Source organism: Fusarium poae, chromosome 3 (genome assembly GCF_019609905.1).
Source record: "Fusarium poae strain DAOMC 252244 chromosome 3, whole genome shotgun sequence".
Classification (NCBI taxonomy): domain Eukaryota; kingdom Fungi; phylum Ascomycota; class Sordariomycetes; order Hypocreales; family Nectriaceae; genus Fusarium; species Fusarium poae.
In genome coordinates, this window is record NC_058401.1 from 4,003,840 (window position 1) to 4,023,236 (window position 19,397).

General features: G+C 47.2%; 8 protein-coding genes and 1 non-coding gene across 9 annotated transcripts; 5 read left to right on the forward strand and 4 right to left on the reverse strand.

Annotated features, from left to right (window-relative positions):
* Positions 1-1,047: 1,047 nt before the first annotated feature.
* Positions 1,048-2,009, reverse strand: FPOAC1_008730 (uncharacterized protein; the record flags this gene model as incomplete). Its single annotated transcript, XM_044853167.1, has 2 exons — positions 1,048-1,231; positions 1,291-2,009. 2 exons carry the CDS (start codon positions 2,007-2,009, stop codon positions 1,048-1,050), a joined length of 903 nt encoding a protein of 300 aa, XP_044705837.1.
* A 964-nt stretch (positions 2,010-2,973) lies between these two features.
* FPOAC1_008731 lies at positions 2,974-3,045 on the forward strand. Its single transcript has one exon. It is a non-coding gene; the product is annotated as a tRNA-Gly (tRNA).
* Positions 3,046-3,477: 432 nt separating this feature from the next.
* On the reverse strand, positions 3,478-6,754 carry FPOAC1_008732 (uncharacterized protein; the record flags this gene model as incomplete). The annotated part of the gene is made up of 8 exons (XM_044853168.1): positions 3,478-4,227; positions 4,275-4,393; positions 4,443-5,563; positions 5,615-5,970; positions 6,017-6,106; positions 6,152-6,232; positions 6,281-6,565; positions 6,617-6,754. 8 exons carry the CDS (start codon positions 6,752-6,754, stop codon positions 3,478-3,480), a joined length of 2,940 nt encoding a protein of 979 aa, XP_044705838.1.
* A 917-nt stretch (positions 6,755-7,671) lies between these two features.
* Positions 7,672-9,150, forward strand: FPOAC1_008733 (uncharacterized protein; the record flags this gene model as incomplete). The annotated part of the gene is made up of 1 exon (XM_044853169.1): positions 7,672-9,150. The coding sequence occupies one exon, from the start codon at positions 7,672-7,674 to the stop codon at positions 9,148-9,150; it is 1,479 nt and encodes a 492-aa protein (XP_044705839.1).
* A 712-nt stretch (positions 9,151-9,862) lies between these two features.
* Positions 9,863-10,877, forward strand: FPOAC1_008734 (uncharacterized protein; the record flags this gene model as incomplete). The annotated part of the gene is made up of 4 exons (XM_044853170.1): positions 9,863-9,866; positions 9,923-10,443; positions 10,494-10,592; positions 10,641-10,877. The coding sequence occupies 4 exons, from the start codon at positions 9,863-9,865 to the stop codon at positions 10,875-10,877; spliced, it is 861 nt and encodes a 286-aa protein (XP_044705840.1).
* A 149-nt stretch (positions 10,878-11,026) lies between these two features.
* FPOAC1_008735 (uncharacterized protein) lies at positions 11,027-11,882 on the reverse strand (the record flags this gene model as incomplete). The annotated part of the gene is made up of 4 exons (XM_044853171.1): positions 11,027-11,310; positions 11,356-11,533; positions 11,584-11,714; positions 11,762-11,882. The coding sequence occupies 4 exons, from the start codon at positions 11,880-11,882 to the stop codon at positions 11,027-11,029; spliced, it is 714 nt and encodes a 237-aa protein (XP_044705841.1).
* A 936-nt stretch (positions 11,883-12,818) lies between these two features.
* FPOAC1_008736 (uncharacterized protein) lies at positions 12,819-14,968 on the forward strand (the record flags this gene model as incomplete). Its single annotated transcript, XM_044853172.1, has 2 exons — positions 12,819-13,054; positions 13,105-14,968. The coding sequence occupies 2 exons, from the start codon at positions 12,819-12,821 to the stop codon at positions 14,966-14,968; spliced, it is 2,100 nt and encodes a 699-aa protein (XP_044705842.1).
* A 109-nt stretch (positions 14,969-15,077) lies between these two features.
* FPOAC1_008737 (uncharacterized protein) lies at positions 15,078-16,167 on the reverse strand (the record flags this gene model as incomplete). Its single annotated transcript, XM_044853173.1, has 3 exons — positions 15,078-15,217; positions 15,266-15,428; positions 15,475-16,167. 3 exons carry the CDS (start codon positions 16,165-16,167, stop codon positions 15,078-15,080), a joined length of 996 nt encoding a protein of 331 aa, XP_044705843.1.
* A 1,525-nt stretch (positions 16,168-17,692) lies between these two features.
* On the forward strand, positions 17,693-18,700 carry FPOAC1_008738 (uncharacterized protein; the record flags this gene model as incomplete). The annotated part of the gene is made up of 4 exons (XM_044853174.1): positions 17,693-17,705; positions 17,778-17,917; positions 18,015-18,458; positions 18,515-18,700. The coding sequence occupies 4 exons, from the start codon at positions 17,693-17,695 to the stop codon at positions 18,698-18,700; spliced, it is 783 nt and encodes a 260-aa protein (XP_044705844.1).
* Positions 18,701-19,397: the final 697 nt, after the last annotated feature.

Sequence of the window (19,397 nt, forward strand, 5' to 3'; positions counted from 1 at the left end):
CTCGCATTTGCCAGGCATCTGCAGAAACCCGACAGCACAAGCAATACCACAACCGCGCATCAATCATGTGGCCGCGAGATCTGGCGAAGGCGGGTGCCTATAGAGTAAAGACCAGTGGTTCTGTCCAACCGCGTGTCTGTTTCATACTGGAACCTCGCCCCGTCAGCGCACTTGTTAAGTCTGGAGCCGTGCCAGGTCGAACACTCCTCAAGGGTTTGCTTGTCCAGTGCCACTCCGACGTCAGCTGTCAATCGGATAGAGTCTAGCATCCGCCCAATCCGTAAAGAGTGTACTTTTCGAGAGTCGATCGAAAGCCCGACTGTTATTGCGCACGCGACCCCCAGTGCTATGAGACCAATAAGAAGGATCCAAGGGATAAAGGTCATGGCATATTTGTCGGTATCACACTGTATTTGATACCAACCTGTTTTTTTGAGTGGAATGCTGTCTAGAAGTGCGTGTTGGCTTGTTATTTCATACCATAGAAAGGCCTCGAAGAGACTCTGAAGTGTCCAGGATGGCTGATCTCCTTCGCTCGTTGTGTTGAGTGCCGCGCGTAGCAAGTGCCCGCCTAGTCCTGGAGCTCTCCCAACATGACCATCATCGAATATATCCAGTGCAGATGTTAGACTTGACAAGGGTTTGCTCGGCCGGAGATCCTGACGTTCGTTGAAAAGTGTGTCTTTGATGATCGTCCATTGGCTTCCATTCACCTTGATGTCTGCATGCCCATTCGACTTTTCCAAATGACAGTTCATACCAGACAACACTAGGTGATAGCTTTCATCAACGGGGCTGATGCCTGAACTTTGATTAACATTGATACTGCCAATCCAAATGGCAGTTTGGTTGAAAGCAATCAGTGGATATCTGATACCTGGATATCTGGTATTGGCGTCATCCAGGGATCTTTTGGAGAGGATAGACTCTTCCCTGCCAAAGGCTGCCTGATACCTGATCATCTCTGATTCAAGTATAGATTGTGCATCTTCAAAGGCGATTCTGATGTGCCCATCCTGATTGTCGGGTCGCTCGATCGTCACCGCGTTAGGAGTGGAACTTGTGCAGGACAGGTTGAGGCGGTAGACGGGCGCGTCGAAAAGCTTCTTGACATCTTGAGGCAGTTGCCCTTGTGACCGGGTCGACACATTGGCTCTGAGAAGCCCTCCAGTTGCTGATTCGAGCCTCGAGGACTGTAAACTGCTGAGCTTGTTTTGAAGGTCCTCTGACACTGTTGACGTTAGTGAAGCTGCATTCGAGTCCGGAGAGAGCAACGAGTACGTGTCCTACATGTACTCGAGCATCATTCCGGCTTGATATGCGACGACGTTGCTCAGCAAAGCAAAACTCAAAGCTGAAAGCACAGCGATGGCCCCAAGGCAAATAACACGAGGTCTTTTTGAACGAGCAAAGGTCCAGAATTTAAGTGGACTGAACGAACCCCAATCAGTGTTGGCAACCTCGACGAGAACCTTCATGCTGACTGCAGAGCTTCTTCCGCGGTGCTCGTTAACAGCAGAAAGTCGAGCGAGTTTGAACATGTGCCAGTTGGCGATTGCGACGATGGCTGGTGCTACCAACATAGAGAAGGCGGCATCAATAAGTTTGGCTGCTGTTGAAGAGAATCTTCCTCCAACTATCTCAGCTGTGATGTAAGGATGCTCATTCTTGGACCTTGTCTGGATGTAGGCGATCAACCAGCAAACAGATGCCAGGGAGGCAATACCGATGGCAATGACTGTAACTATGGAGTACAGGACATGCTTCTTGAAGGGGTGTTCGATGTGCATTGGTACTTGCGACCGTTTAGCGTTCTTGTTTCCGCTATTCGATGGTAAAAGCTCATGTGTGACTGTTTGAGTGTTTCCTTGAGTAGTCTCATGCTTCAGTGTGCCTGCAGAAGAAGCATCCGAGGATTCGGAACTGTCTGCTTCTTCCGGCGCAGTAGTGGTGGACGGTACTGGGCGGTCCGTCATTTCAAGTGACTCGGTGACTGCTTGAGATGTCATATTTGGATGAGCGACGTGAATCAATCTGAAAGTGAGGTAGAGGTCGCCTTTGATGAGGCTTGGTACTTGTTAATGGAGATGAGAGGAAGAGTCGAGCTCGATTTATACACCGCTCAATGGGCACCAACTAATGTAGAGCCGCATGATAGGATTCGGCCCTGTCACTGCGCACAAACCGAGGCTCACACGACTTGTGTAGTTCAAGGCTGACCATGTATAGCCCTGTTTGTACTTTGTTTCGCAAGTGGATTAGGATAAATCCACATGATCACATCCGACTGTTTTGAAAGGAGCATATGGCATGTCTGAGTGACACGGTGATACTTGATGATGACAAGGACTTGAATTACCAAAATACTCGGCAAGGCCGTCTCGGATCTGCTCTGTGTGAGACTTGTACGGCCCGTCTCTTCATCCTCAATGCGTTACTACATGGTTTGATCATGAACTGGTCATTCCGGCTTGGCAGTTGAATTATGATCGGAACATGACGTACGGAAAAGAATCCAAACATATTGAAAGTGATTTATGATTCTATTTTCATACATCCTCGTCTGGCTTGATAGAAACGAGCAACATAGCCGTCGCTGGAACACATTTGTGCTACTAATGTAATACATAGACAGTATCGACGCCTCGGGATATCGGAGATGTTAGGTCTCGGAAATATGAGAGACGAGTTCAGACAGTTAGTCAACGGAATAAAGATGATTCTTGAATTGCTGGTCATAGGGTTACTGTTTTGTTACCCAGCTGGACTGATTGAGGAGGAGTGGTTTGCTCCAAACAAGCACTCCCGCTCGGCACATGATTGGTGGATCTGATGAATTCTTTTGTGGGGTGGAAAGACCCGATTGGGCAAAAGTGATCCGTCAACCCCACAGAATCAATGTACATGACACGGGCATATATAGCGCAACAGGATGTCCCACTGCAACAACAACACGAGTTTCAACTCAACACGGCGACCGTGGTGTAGTGGTTAGCATTAACGCCTTCCAAGCGTTAGAGAGGGGTTCGATTCCCCTCGGTCGCATTTCTTTTTCATCTCGCCGGCTTTGTTTTTTGTTCCCGTCTCGATCTTGTGCTAGGTATGGTGTTGACACTTTGTCTTTTGGCCAGTGAAATTACTAGGCAGAATTGGGTAGGTCAGTTCTTCACGCAGGTGTCCTGTTGTTTGAGGAACTATACTCTATCACACTGGTATACGTTGATAAAACAGAAACCTATGTTCAAGTCGTCATTTTGTCACAACAAATTCATTGTTCATGTTTGTCCAATGACTTGACCGACATACAATCAGGAAGCCATTTCCATTCAGCTACCGAAACATGAAGGAAACGCAGTATACCGCGTCAACACAGCTCACAGCTCAGAGTCAAACCATATAACGTATTTCTTATGAGCGAGCATTCTCTATCTTGTACATTTGTTCGCTTCCTACAGTAGCAAATCGATAACCGCATGTCTAACTCCACTTAACCTGAAGCCAGCCCTTAACGTTTGCCTCCCAGCTCTTGACAAGCTTTTTAGTTGCTCCCTCTCCAACAACCTCCAAGACATTTTCAGCTCCATCAAAAATCCACTTCCTTGCTGCGGGCTCAAAGTCTCTTCCATAGACCTGTTCCTTCAACTTTGCCACAGTGTCCTTACCCTCCTTGAGCGCTGCTTCAGATACAGTGACCAATTCCTTGACTTGAGCCATGACCTCCTTGGGCAAGTTGCTCTTGCCAGACCGGTCACGCTCTTTTTCGCGATCATTAAAGGCGGTTATCCATTGCGCAGCATCCTTGATCGCCGCGGCGGTGTCCCGGAGGATGGCCAGGGAATGGAAAGTGCTTAAAGTCGTGATTTGTTCTGAAACAGCTGCAAGTCCCACAAGGTCAAGCTTGAGAGTTTCCAATGCGATCTTTAATGTGTCGGTGACCTGAGCAAATTCTTCGGGTACAGGGTTGGCTCTGCTAATGCCAGTCGTGAATGGAATGAGAGTGCTAAGCAAGCTCATTACTTCGAAATATGTTGCTTCTTGAGGGGTAAAATCCTCACTGGAGCCCCTTGAGAATTTGATAAATGAGTTGCTCAGCTGACCGAGTGTTTCAAGAACGAAAATTTGGTCAGGGACAGCAGCGGCGGCAGAAGCCTTGTAGATGGGCGGAGGCTTGTAGCTCAAAAGTTCATGGAAAGCCTCAGAGAGCAACGACATGTGGGCGCGGCGGTTCTAAAAATGTCAGTTCCATTTCAAAGGAATAACCAAGGACAACCAACCGTTGGCGCAGGTCCAATTCGCAGACGGGAATAAATGGGCGATTGAGAGCTGCAGTCCCATGAAGGGAACGAGCCATAGTCGATGGCCTCAACCAGGTTCTTGTCATCAGTCACTTCAGCTATTGAATGTCAGCAACTGCAAGACCATATAACAGCCATATCACTTACTGAATCGAGGGTCAGTCAAGACCTCTGAAAACTGCTCTCCCATGATTCGGTCAGTCCTGGTCTCCTCGACCAAACTCAATACACGCGTACAACCCCAGCGTAGGTTCTCCATGTACTCAGGTATATCAACGACACTGCTGTAGCTTCCCGACTCAAATGCATCGATCAATCGTCGAGGCATTCTTAGTTTCAGGGACACATTGAAGTGAGAACTGAGTAGCTCCAAGAGCTCCCAGCCTGTTTCGTCCGATGGCGAGATGAGAGCGGGCGAAATGGTAGAGAGTCGGTCGTAGAAGATTGGTGCGAGAGAGTCCATGATAGTACGCTTGACTCCCAGTGTATCCCAGATCTCGCGAGCTCGAGCCGATGAGCCAACGCGAAGGTGTAGTTGCACAAGCAAAAGGGATATGATGCTGTGTTTCGGGGTCAATGCGAGTTGATGTTCGAGCAGCAGCAATGCTTGAAGGAGAGGCGCATAAGAGGCAGGCAAGTTGGAAATCTCGGTCGAGGGGGGATATGCGGCCTGAATATAGCAAAGGGCAGCAATAACAACCAATTCAGGTCTGATCTCGGCGTCCACAGATGGGCTTTTTGAAGTCAGATCAGCCAACGACTTGTGTACCTTGAGAGCTGCAGCAGCGACATTTGAGAAAGCTGGCCCAGGTGAGCTGGCCCCGACTTCATTACCAGAGACAATGCATTTACGCATCGGCTTTTCACCAGGTACTGTGTTGTACATGGAGGGACATGTAGCCGCAAAGTATTGCAGCTTCAGCGAAAGATTTCGTATCCTTGCTGACTTGATCTCATCTTCCATTTCTTCAGCCAATTTGGAGGTAAAGTCATAGGCAAGGTACTTTAGTGCAGAAGGAGCGAGTTTTTCGGCAAAAGGTTTGATGTCGTTAAAGCAAGCAGTGTTGACGCCTTGATCATTTATGTAGTTGATCAACTCTTTAAGTCGGAAAGAAGCAGGCTCATTGTCGGCAATGTCATCTTCATCATTTGAGGCAAGATTAAAGGCTGCCGAGAGTCTTGCCAGGAGGATGATGCGCTTGTAGATGGGTCGTAGGTCGGGGGACTTGATGAACTTGAGTAGTAGCTTTTGGACAGTTTCCTCGACGCTATGTTTGTCAGTTCAGAACCCGAGTCGATTACAGGGATGCAATACGTACTCAGGCTTAACTGTCTTGATATGAGCAGCAGCTTCGATAAAGTGTCGCCAGACTTTCCAGTCGGCCGCTAACAGGCCTGGTTGGCCATTCTCATCCTCTGTTGACAAGCAATCATTGCAGAGCTGAAAGATAGCCTCAAAGTCTTGTTGTTGCTGGTATTGGGCAATCGTCCTCAATAATATCTCCTTTCTGCCCTTTCGGAACTGTGCAAGAGGATTGAATACAGGGCTGGAGATGACCTTGGCAAAGTCATCTTTCGAGCCATGCTTTTCGATAACATCATAGAACAGTAGGATTTCTTCTTCTGTTTGAATGCTTCTAGGTTGCGGTTTGGCATCACCTTCTGCAGCAGCGTCCTGATTAAATGAGCGACATAGTCATAGAAGAAGAGAGTAAAACTACCTGTTCGGCCAATTGTGCAGCACGTTGAATCTGTTTCAGAGCAAGCATTCCATATAACTTCTTCTTTTCAGGTGGTGCTTGAGGGCTGGTCTGTCACAAGTTAGTTGTGCTAAGATACTAGGACAAAATACGGACCGCTAATAAATGTGTGATGACAATGTTCCAAAACATGAATGTCCTCTCCTGAGGAAAGGATCTGTCCATTATTGCGGCAATCTAAAGTATGTCAGTTGTTGTCGCACTCGATAATGAAGCGTCTCATACCTGCTGCGCACTAACAAGGTCCCAATGCAAGAGACATGATTCCAAACAGCGACTGGCGCCGATCTTGTCCTTTGGTGCGGCTTTAACGAGGCGTGCTCTCAACGGTCCAAGAGTCTGAGGGAATTCTTCTTCTTCATTGAGTCCTTGTGCAGCCCATTCGAGAAGATCCAGAGCATCAACATCCTTGACAACGGTTTCCTCTCTGACAAACTTGTCAATGGCAGTTATAGCAGCAAATTTGGAACTGGGATCATCGAGTTGACTTTCGGCACATATTTTGACAATCTATTAAACTAAATCAGTCTACATGTGATACAACAACTCAGAAGCGCGCACCTCGTAGTATTGATCATTAAACGTCCGAGCCCGTTTCTCTGCCAGGCGAATCACCACAGCCCAGTTGCCATCGTTGAAGGCAGACTGGAGCTGAAGGTCAACGCCGTTTTTGAGGTTAGGTCTCTGTTGACGATTCATTGAGTTCCAGGCTTCGCGCCGCTTGTCCTGTCCAACTAACTGAAATGGGTTGAATGAGCGTGAGTGAGATCAAGTTCCAGGTCTTTTTGGAGGGGCTCAAAATGAAGTGGGATGGATGAATGCGGAGGGGCGGTGGAAGTGTGGCTGTTGCTGCTTACGCCACATCTCCAATTTTGGGGAATTTATTGGCAAGAAAAAGCAATAGCCCCTATCGTATTGCTACTCAGGTCTCAAAAGAAACTATATTTTAAGCTTATGTCTGCAGAATTATCTTTTCACTCACGACATAAATTGCTCTTTACACCAAACGCGTCGTCACATTTAGTGAAATATATTAGGTCTTTGAAGCGAGTCAGTACTAATGACCGCCGAAGCGATTCGCTATGGGGCCCCACACATAAACTTATAGTGGATATGAACCCCTAACTTGATCTCGATCTCCAAGATTTCTGCATCCTTTGATCTGCACTATCCTTATCTCAATCTTTGCATCTGCTTTGCTTGTCATTCTTTTGCATCCTTTTACGGCTCTGCGAGCATATAACAATTCTTGTTCATGTTTCTTACCGCTTCTGACATCAAGCGTTACACTTGCATATTTTCACCACGCATATAGACGCACTCCGATTCAGCTTGTTGTGATCTTGCATTTCTTGCTGAGCGCCAAGCCTTGTCTATACTCCTTAGCTGCATTTGACTGCGACAGTTGGGGCCGCCTGTGTCTTCCTTGTTCTTGGACTTTCTGGAACTGTGCCGCTTACAATCCAACATCGACACGAGTCTACCTGACTTGAATCATCGAACGAGACGCTTTGCGACGAGTTGAACTATACGAAAAGTTGAGACATCGACAACAGGTGCGACGTCATACTGCTTTAGTCTAGCGACATAAGCTATCCTTATCTGCGACATTGGAAATGGTTTCTCGGAATCGTTCTGGCAGACGAAGAACTGCCGCTCTAGCCTTCTTCGTTGCCACCGTTATCCTCCTCAACTACAAGGGGTTCCTGACATTACCGAGCTTCGAAGCTGCCAAACCCGACCGACCAGAACTCAACCTCGCACCAGCATGTGCCCCCACCATTGACCATCTCCGACGCTCGGCGTACGGCCTTACCAGGGACGTCGTCTACCAGAAGCGATGCATCCGACCTGTGGTGGACAAGAAGATCGATAGTCAAATCGTGTCGCAAAACCCCGATGCGTTGATAAAGAATGGTCAAATTGTTCAACTTGACCAGGCCTGTGAAGGATGGACCGAACCGACTTGCGAACCTGTTACTCTCAAAGTGCCTCCGCCGTACCCGCAAGAGGACTACTCGGCCTTTTTGTTTGGCGTCGCGACGAGTCTTGGTCGATTGAACGAGTCGCTTTTGCAGTTTGAGAGCTGGCTCGGCAACACACATGCACAATTATTGGCAGTCATCACAGACCCTGGTGACGAGCACAAGTACAAGGACGTCACCAAAGAATTCCATCGTCGCGGTGTTGAACTGACCATTAAGGATCCATGGAACAAGGCCATCACCTCGAACGAGCAACATTTCGCCATTGTCCGCGATCTTCTCCAACACATTACTCCCAAAACCCGGTGGGTGGCGATTGTCGACGACGATACCTTCTTTCCTTCGCTCTACCCCATGAGCCAGATTCTTGCCAAGAACGATCACAAAGTTCCGGCGTATATCGGTGGGCTATCGGAAAATTACGATGCTGTCAAGCACCATGGTTACATGGCTTTTGGAGGAGCTGGGGTTTTCTTGACCCCTGCTCTGCTGCGTGAGCTGGACCCTCATCTTGAGGAATGTCTCAAAGTTGACCATGTCCCTCAAGGTGATGGTCTTCTCAAGCAGTGCATCTACAGCAAGACCAAGACCAAGCTTACAGTTGTCAAAGGACTCCATCAATTGGATATGGGCGGAGATATGAGTGGCTTTTACGAGTCTGGTCGTCTTCCAATGAGTCTCCACCACTGGAAGTCTTGGCATCAGGCCCCCGTTGATAAGATGGTCAAGATCTCCGAGTTTTGCGGTAGTTGCTTCCTGCAACGCTTTGCTTTTGGCTCCGACACTGTTTTGACCAACGGCTACAGTATTGTTCAGTATTCGGCCGGATTGGAGAGTGTTGACTTGAATAAGATGGAAGGAAGCTGGGAGGGCGCAAAAGGTTTTGACTGGAGTTTGAGTCCTATGAGAGCCAAGATGGATCGTCGGCTGAAGAAGAGTTATCGTCTGGTCGACACAGAAGTGATTGGGAAGAATGTCCGACAGATCTACATCCACCGAGTCGAGGACGACATTCCCGGCCCGGACGAGAAATCGGGTGACTCAAAGAACCCACCGCCAAAGATTGAAGAAATGAAGGACGAGGTGATAGAATTGCTATGGGAGTTGTAGAAGCATATCGCAAATGGACGACGTTGGCTTTCTCTTTCCCGGTCGGACCGGAACTGCATATACGACGCATGATACCAGATGATACATTGGACGGATAGATAGACTGGTTTTGTAGATAATGTTAATGAGCCTTTCCTTATCGCGGCAATAATATGAGAGCAGAGAGGGGTCTCATGATAGTGCCTTTCTAAAGGGAGCCACACACCCATTCCAGATCAGGTACTCCAGACTAAGGTCTATCAGTGGCACTCCACGCGATATCGGCGTGCGGAGAACAATGACAGTGCAAATCAGCGATCGACATGACTTGTTTTTGAGGCGCGAGACAATATAAAATATTGTTGGTCGCCCTGCAATTGTTTGATATTGAGATTCTACAGCTATCAACTTCAAGATGACTTTCACTCAAAGATTCGATGGTTATATTCAACCTTGTACAAACTTGATCTTTCTCCCAATCGCTGTCGTACTATCTGTATGGATTATTACCAACTGTGTAAGTCATTTAGCTGGACTAGATCAAGATCTTTGACATTAACCCAAACGCCAGGCAAAACAATGGATGCGCAGCCGTAAACAACGCTCTCAACCAGCCAAGGTTGAAGCAGTAGTTCCTGAAAAGACACCAATAATTGAGCCGTTGCATGAATTTGACTGGAAAACGGCTCCCAGACGTCAACTACGACCATTCAAACCAACATATCACATCACGATGGGTGCGATCCTCTTATGAACGTGGAACGCAATACGAAGTCCATTAACCGTCTTATAGCCATTCAGTCCAACACGCCCTCGGAGTTAATCACTATCGATGAAGACTATCTTGATCGCATCACCCAACGACGTGGAATCATCGCTACCCATGGCTCAACTGTTCATGGCTGTATCCCCGAAGGCGACGCAGCCGTACGTGAACTCTACACATATCTCTTATCTGAACAGCTTCCCAGACGTTTCCCAACTATCTTCCAGCTGTCTCAAGATAAATCGACGTGCAAGAATCTAGCAACAGGAATGTCTTTCCCGACACTTCCTCAGGGTAGTGCAGATGCGGCGTTGCGTGTTCTTGGTGAAACGATTGAAGAAGACTTATTTCTACTGCAGCAGACACCTGAGGGCCACCAGTCTATCGCATTCATGTGCTGTTTCCCTGCTGGTTTCGATCCATCAACTAAACTGGGGAAAACACTTGTTGAAATCCATGCTCCTGTGCCGTCATACGAGAAAATTGGCTCTAGTATGGAAAAGTTCTTTGCAAAGCTGGAGGTGGGCAAGAGTGTAAAACGAACAAACGTGAGACTCGCTTCTGGTCACGATGTGAAAGCAAAACTAACAGATCGAAGTGGTCCGTTCAAACGCATACAGAGCTGTTTAATTGTCAAGGCAACCACATTACTGGCGACGACACTTATCAACGTGATGAAGACGTAGATATTGAAAAGGTAATTTTCTATCTATTCTCAGTAGTACCATGCGACTAACACGCCCAGACATTCCTCCGAATTGAGCTGCAAACTCTCACCCGTCTACCAAACACTGGCGCTGTCCTTTTCTCTTTCAAAACCTATCTTTATCCAGTCCGTCAGATCAAGGAAGAGGGTCTTGGATCTGCTTTTGCTGATGCTATCGAGGGTCTCTCAAAAGGTAATGCGCCAGGAATGTGGACCTATAAAAGTGCAGTACGTTGGGGAAGCAGTGTGATAGAATATCTCAGATCTTCAAAGTAGCTATTGCCATGACAAGTTTCTTGTTTTCCACTCTTTTGGCTCTTAATTCCATAGAATGCTCTGTCACATACTATATCATCTGGGCTCATGTATACTACCCCCAGCCCCAAACAGATGTTGTCGTATGTATCTCGTCAGATGTACTCCTTTTAATGATTCCCATGAATGAAGTTGATCATGAACCTTCCGTTGTGGGACATGATTGTTGCAGTGTAACTCTTATCGATGGAAACCTGCGAATTGCGCAGCGCTCGCTTTGTGAACTTGCGCGTGGCCTCATCATATCCATTCTTGTCAGTTGGCTTCAGGGCCTTCCCTCCACTGTCCTTGGTCTCTTGACATTTCTTGGGCGCTTCTGGTATGATATCACGCACGAAACCTATGACAGGTGCGTTCACGTCTTCAGAATTGAGCATGACTGGACCGTCGTTTCCTGGTCTGTGTTAGCACTGCAGGTTTGACTGTCACGTCGAATTACCTTCAATGACAGATACTCCACCATAGGCCAGCGGATAGTTCCCCCAATTCAACTCTGTCCATGTGCCAAGATTGTGAACTCCTCCATCGAAATTGATGTCAGCGCCACGGACAAGTCTTCCAGCGAATGTTTGGCACGAGCTTGTCAAGTCGATAAAGACAGTTGTATTGGATGGGATCTATTTCAGACATCAACTGAGGATACTTTGGAACAAATGCGACACTTTACCTTCATGGCCCGGTATGGTTTAAAGTCGATCGCGTTTTGATACACCATGAACCAGCGTAGACTATCTTCGCCATATTCGGTTGTAAAGGTGATTCCAGGCTGCCCGTGATCTACGTCTCCGAAGAATGGATCTAGCCCTATCAGTATTTTCGCCCAGCAGTCAAGATTCTAGTCATACTTTGAATAGTCGTGTAGTTATCCTTGTCAGGAGATCCACAAGTTACCACTCGATCCTGAAGTGCTGGAAAGGAGTCGGCACCTGCAAATAAAATTAAAAAGAATAGGATAAAGTGAATCATCTTTGCAATCTCTGATTCTTGGTGTTATTACTAGGTGGTGGGTATTCCAGAGTGCTATGAAGAACAGAAGAAGTTCTTTACGGATGGTGTCCGCATGAAAGCTTACCTTCTAACTCCTTCTCTCCTTTCCATCAGTTTGCGCCGTTCAGGGCAGGTACTTCTGCATTGCGAAAGAAGGAAGGTAGGTAGGTGGTGCTGCCAGACTGGGTAACAACCGCTTGCTAACTCGGGCAGGCACGGGTAGTCGCAGCCTCTCGTTTGTTAATTCCTAATGCAGATTTTATCCATCAAACAAAAAAAGAAGAAGAAATATCTTGAATTGCTTCATCCATATTGACGACCTGACTAGGATGTTCTTTTTCCAAGGACCATTATTCGAGAAACTGCACAAAAGGAGTTTTCGGAGTTTCCTCCGACTTCCTCATTTGGTTGCAAGGGCATGCACGGAGCCCTATCATTGGCCGTATTTCATCACATTTCCATGAGATTGAACTGCTCTCGCGTCTTGAGACTTTCCTCGAATATGTATTTTCTTGGCCTTGTGGATATTCAAAACTTTTTAAGTATATATATCATACGAAAATTAACCAAGATTGTTCCTAGCCATCTACGGTATGAACAGACAAAGTGACAATTGTTAGGCGCCCCATATACATGCTACTCTGGCTTGCAACGAGGCTGCCACTATCCGGTATTCTATCTGTTAAAAATCTATGATTTGCAATCAAGAACTCGCATTTCCGTCAGCTGGATCCTTATACTGATGGTGTATACTTGTATGACTTTGCTGTGATGACAAATTAACTTGACCTCCACTAACAAACATCCCTGACTCAATCACTTCTCACCCATGTTGAACCAAACACGCCTCAAAACAAGGCACAACAAAAGCTACACTCTCACTTTACCCCTTCTCTAACTATACAAAAATCCCAAATGTTTACAACTTTCGACATTTCAACTTCAAGTTCGCTGTCCAACGGGAAGCTTCTGTCCCCGCCGACGTCACAACCCCGCCCCAAGAGAGCTCAAGTCTCACGCGCCTGTGATTGGTGTCGATTGACTCGTGTAAAGTGCGATTCTACTCGACCCTGTCGCAATTGTAAGCAAGCCAAGAGAGAATGCGTAAACTCGGGTCGTGATGACTTCAAGAGTGTTGCTGCGGCTACAAAGTAGGTCCTAGAAACGAATGTGCACGAATACAAGGTTGACAGGCGTGTAGGGAGGTCCAACGATTGAGAACCCAGGTCCAGGAATTGGAGAACAAACTGTTGAGCCCCTCTCTTTCATCTGGGAGAGGTGACAACGGTCGCAGACAATCACAAAGATGGAAGGGTGTTCGGATCAATGGCGTCCAGTATGGACCATCTTCACTCACGTATTTCTCTCATCGACTGTCAGCATTCATTGAGACGGATTTAGAGCCAGATGCTTCATCAAAGTCACACCCATCACCTCCATCAACGCCGTCCAACTGTGACCGCCTTCAGCGTGAGCAACAAGACGCATTGCTCGATCTTTACTGGCAGGGCTACCACGCCATTTATCCTGTGCTCGAAGAAGCTGCGTTCCGACGACATTACGATTCTCTATGGCATGGAAATATGAGGCAGGCATGTCCATTAGTCGACATTGTGATTGCGCTATGTATCCAATTCGGCTCCTCTTACACAGCCAACGACACTCTGGTCATGCCTGATCAGCCTGGATACGACTTTTACCTTCAAGCACAGCAGTCCTTAAGTTCTAGCTTGGAGACGCCGACATTAATATCAGTTCAGTGCTATTTTCTTAGTGCCATATACCTCTTGGCCTTCAAACAAATCAATTCGGCTCACATGATGATGCGGTCAGCAATAGCAGCAGCCGAATCCCTTGGCCTTCAATTTGATGACAATGGTGATGACACTGTCAACACTGAAATGCCGTCGACAAGCGTGGGTCATAGACTATGGCGATGTTTGGTCACATTAGACACGCAAATCTCTCTGGATTTGGGTCGTCCTTTTGCAATAGCAAGCATTCAATCACACGATCAAGAAGAACCAGAATCTGACGAGGTTGCCCAACTTGCTGGTCCAAACTTTGACTTTTCTGGGTCATCCGACATCAACTGGCTTCGTTTTGTACACGAGAGGCAAAGTCTATTTCAGATCGTTCGCGAAATTCATACTGAATTAGCGGCAGTGTTGGAGGGCACCCTTGAGGAAACCCAACAGACAGACTTTTACCAACATGCTGCGTCGCGCGAGAGATGCGCAAAGTACCTGTACGGACAGCTCAAACGTCTCAAAGCTTGGGTTGAGGAACTGCCAGAAAATCTCAAAACACCGAGGGTACAGGGTGTACCATTCTCAGTCGATCGATCCAAACTCAACCTTAGCCAGACAGATCCCCTATGGCTACAAAGGCAACGGTTGGTGCTTGAACTGGATTATCACTCTCTGGTCATCATGCTCACGAGAACTTTCATCTCTTTTCTGCCGACACCAGCCCTCGGGACCTTTAACAGCGACAATCACTGCATCATGGCTGTAAACTCTGGCATCATGATGACACTAATGCTACAACAGATTCTCGGTGGTTCGGAAATTCTTGCCGGCTTCTTTCAAGTTGTTAGCTGGCAACGTACGGCAACATTCACTCTAGCTGGCTTCGCTTGCGGCTATCCCATATGCCCGTTGTCTCCTATAGCACGCAAGACATTACCACGAGCTGCACGAGTCTTTGAGATGTCTGGTAGTTGGGAAGACGCACAGTTGACTGACAGCCTCAAGACAAAGTGCTTCGAGATAGTACAGGTTTTCTGCACTAGAATTGGTATAGCTACGCCTGCGACGACACCAGCCGATACCGACAAGGATACAGAGAGTGTAGATGAATCAATGGAGCCGAGTAGCTACCAGGTCATGAGTATCGGGGAGGAAGCTTTGGCTAATGCTGGTTTCGACAGCATACTGGACAGTGACCTGTGGGTATCAGACTCGCCAGGTGGGCTTTTATGGGGTGACTTGATGAAAGATTTAGACTCGGGTTTGGCGTCGTCACTAGGTCATTTTGGAGTACGGGATCGAGACAATGTTTAAGTTGAGGTTACCTCAAAACAAAAAGGACCATGCGTTGGTATTGGTTCATATAAAGAGACTTTGATGCTCGACTTGATCAGCAACACTTGGTCAATACTATCATTAAAGATTAGTTGTTAAAGTAAGGTTTGATCTGCTCTTCAGACCAGTTCCAAAAGAATTCTGCCATTCCCGTGCCACCTTCAGACTCGGGCAGAGCTCCCTTCTGCACGTCGGGACGAATGGGCATGAATCTACCCCATGGAACCACTTGAAGCCGTTAGCTAACGTCATATCTTTAAGTGATACAGTACTCACCCCATATACCGGAGTTCTCGGTGGTTATTTCCTCTGAAAAGGCTGCAAACAGTTCCGTGTAAGCGCCGTTAATTGAAGGATATGTGGTGAACATTCTGGGATAATACATGTACCAGGGCGAAGTACGATCCAGTTCACTTGCCAGATTACCAGGGTTAAGAGACTAGTCTGTCAGTATACAACTCGCTATGGGTATTTGGTAGACATACCACACTGATGATACCATCGTCCTTGTATTTTCTTGCAAATTCGGTGTTGTGGTAGTAATTGCCGGCCTTGCTTGTGGCATACTTGTGCATCAGGTTGCGCGGCTGATGATAATCAAGATTGTCACGTTCGAAACCGTCCTTAGGCGCCAGCACATCCGCAGCTGAACTTGATACCCAAATTACGCGAACAGAGTTCTTGGGTGCTGACTTGGCTGTTGACTGAAGGAGAGGCGTGAGGTGCTTGGTAAACAAGAAGTGGCCCAAGCAATTGACTCCAAGTTGGAGTTCATACCCCTGCTCCGTCTTTGAGCCCTCTGGTGGCGTCATGACACCAGCATTGTTAAACAGTATATCGAGTCTTGTCTCTTGGGCAAGAAACTCCTTGGCCGATTGACCGATGGTTGTCAGGTCTGCAAGATCGAGCTTGAGAAACTTGATGGAACCTGTGGATGCGGGGTGCTGCTTCTTGATGCCCTCAATAGCATCGCGACCCTTCTTTTCATTGCGAGCAGCTACCCATACAGTAGCATTTTTGCTATAGAGAACCTGAGCGATCTCACGACCAACGCCTGTGTTTGCTCCAGTGACAATGGTGACCTTTCCTGTGAGATCGGGCACGTTGGACTCGGTGAAATGAGGCTTGGGAGGGAATGCCTGGCTAAGGGCGTCGAGAGGTTTTGCTGGTAGTGGCATGATGGAGAGTCGCAATGTTGATTGAAAGGTCCAAGATGTCTTTTGTTGATAGAGAAGCGTCCATTACCTCATAGCTTTGTAGAGAAGGCACGGGGTAATAAACTCTCCGTAACGCGGGGCAATTGATTCATGGGCCGACAACCGAGTTCGGCCTAGAACATTTGTTCCTGATGATAAGTTGCATCGCTTGATATTTCCAGAGACTAATAAAAGAACTATTAAATACAAAGGTATCACTGATAATGCATGCATCTTACAAGACGCAGGTCTTGGCTGAGTGCCACATTTATCTTAAGTGCTTACATTGTCGGGTATTACTTGCATGAGTGGCTACATAAAGCCCCGAAAATGGAATACTATAGCATTTAAATAGAAACACTTTATTCATATCACTATTTAAGCATATAAAGATGGTTCGAACTTTCCATATATATTGAGGGCTCATATCACTTATAATTTCTTATTTTAGGCATAGCAATGCGTTATAACGAGAATGGATACCTCTGAGATCAGTTACCTGCTACGGACAAAGTATAGAGTAGATAAGTGGGGGGACTCGACTAGATGGCATAATTAGATATGATCATTAGCTCTTTGCTTGTCTGCTTGTCGGCAATATGAAAGTAGAGGGGTTAGATGTGACAGATACACATCACCTTGATACAATGGTTGGTGGACTACAATCAACAACAAAGCCCTTGTTACGCATTCAAAGGTAGCTATGTCACTGACAAACAAACAATAAAAATATGACCTTCATCCCATCACACATAAAACTCCACGTGACTACCTACATTAAACAATAGCACGGACGTGGATGAACGCTTCCTCCCGTCTCAACCCACCATTAAGTCGCTAACTAATTTGTCCTTGAAACTCATTGGACACAACCCTAGACTAGACTAGTCACCAGCCACGGAAACAAGAGCCTCAGCAGCCTCATCGGATAGTTAGAGATCGGTGGCTTGCTTGTCTTTAGTTGACTTCCAAGGTTCCGTCTGAACTTCAACTTGATCCATGCACAACGGCCCGACGTAAGCTCTCGATACCTTCACTTGCTTCTCTAAACTTTTCATCTTGACCACAATTACGACCTTGATCTTGTATCACCCTCAAAATACTTTCATCTCCACTATCGCCCCATCAATCTTTCTTCGTTCATGCCGCGGTTCGTCAACTGCAATCGACCGATCGCGGAACCTGCGCGACCAAACATCTTCATCCATATTCAATCGCGTTGATCTGCGATCCGGTTAATTATATCATCCCAAGCACGGACGCAAAATCTTTCGGGATATGCTTTGATATTGGCGACAAACGGCGCACTCTTCCTCTTTGTCGCGATCTCATTCCATTGTTTATAAACGGCTTCAATCACCACCATTTGTTTGCGCATTTACCCCCCCGCCGTTTGAAGCGCCTGTCGTGTCGTAACTGCTCCCGGGCCACTCACTCTCCAAACCTTTTTCCTGTACAACTCTGCACAGCTCCCACCGACAACAGAGCCAGCAGTATCGCCATCATCATGAGTGCTCCTTGTAAGCTACCCCGGCATCCCCTTTCTCGCCTTCTCTTCCCAATTTCAACACTCTAATCATATCGCGTAACAGTGACTTCTGAAGAGCTCGAGCGCTATACCACCATCATCGACGATATCCTCGAAACGTCCGACCTTGAGACGATCTCGCGAAAGAAGATTAGACAGGGTTTGGAGAATGCTCTTGGCGGCCAAGATCTGAGCGAACAAAAGGTATGCATGATAAACACGCCTGGCGTCGCTCTACCATACTAGATACCATGGCATGATCTTGCGCTTGCGGCCATTCATTCTTACTGACACACAATAGAACGCCATCAAGCGGCTGATCGAGGCTCGCTTTGATGCCGCTTCAGGAGCTGATACTGGCATCACTCCTCCAACAACTTCCGACTCGCTTGTCGCCAACGGAGCCTCCGATGTAGGCGACACCGAACAGTCTGCGACTCCCGAACCTTCGCGAAAGAAGGTCAAGCGATCATCCTCGGCCGAAGATGCGGACGCTAGACTCGCTGCTCAACTCCAGGCGCAGGAAAACAGCCTAGCCAGAGGGCGCAAGACTCGAGGAGGTGACAAGCCGACCAAGAAAAAGGCGGCACCACGCAAGAAGAGCGCAAAGAAGGTCAAGGCCGATGACGACAGCGATATGGAACCAGCCGATGGCGAGACTGGCAAGAAGAGGAAGGCTGGCGGTGGTTTTCAAAAGCCTTTCAACCTGAGCGAGACCCTCTCCGAGCTGGTTGGCGAGACACAAGTACGTGATTTACCACATGTTATTCCCGGACGTTATCAATACTAATACATCAACAGCTGTCCCGGCCTCAAGTGGTCAAGAAGCTTTGGGAACACATCAAAGCCAACGATCTCCAAGACCCAAAGGACAAACGACAGATCATATGCGACGACAAGATGCATGCAGTCTTCAAGCAAGCCAAGGTGGACATGTTCAAGATGAACAAGGATATCGGCAGCCACCTTTACCCCGTCGAAGAGTAAAGAGCAAACAACTACTTCTACAACAATAACGGACACTCTACGGAGATTTCGATGACAGCGTTTTGGGCACGCGGCGGCGTAACCGGTATTCATGATTTGCTCATGTTTCATTTATTCTCTTTGCTCTTTGGCGGCGGTTCACAGTATAGGAAAAAAGGGGAGCATACCGGGTAAATTTTGGTAGGAATATGGAAGCTCAGAACGAGAGTGATTCCTTTTGATAGCACGCTGCGGCAGGATGCGCGTGCAGGATGTTTACTCGACGGCGGGTAACTTTGGGCTTAAGAGCTCCTGATGGGTGACTGAATTAGATACTATATAGTTAGTTTTGATAAAGTGAATCTTGGGGCTAACAATTGAACTGTGTCTGATTGCCAGTCGGTGATACAAGGGGGGTCTCCTATGTCATAGGAGCGTCAAACTATGCACTTCTTTGACACAGACTGAAGTCTAAAGGCAAATGAATTAAACACTGTATGCCAGTACAGTTCATGATATCCTCACGATAGTGACATGAGTAGACGTAATTTCCAGCTGTGTTGGGCCTCAGTGACTCAGTCAATCCCATGTCGATTTGATCAGCCTACCGAGTTACTCTGGCCGGTGACTCTAAACTTGAAATGACACCTGAAAATCAGCCAATTAAAGTTGTCAATTCATGCATCCCTTGTTCGGTGAGTATTTACAAAGATTACTC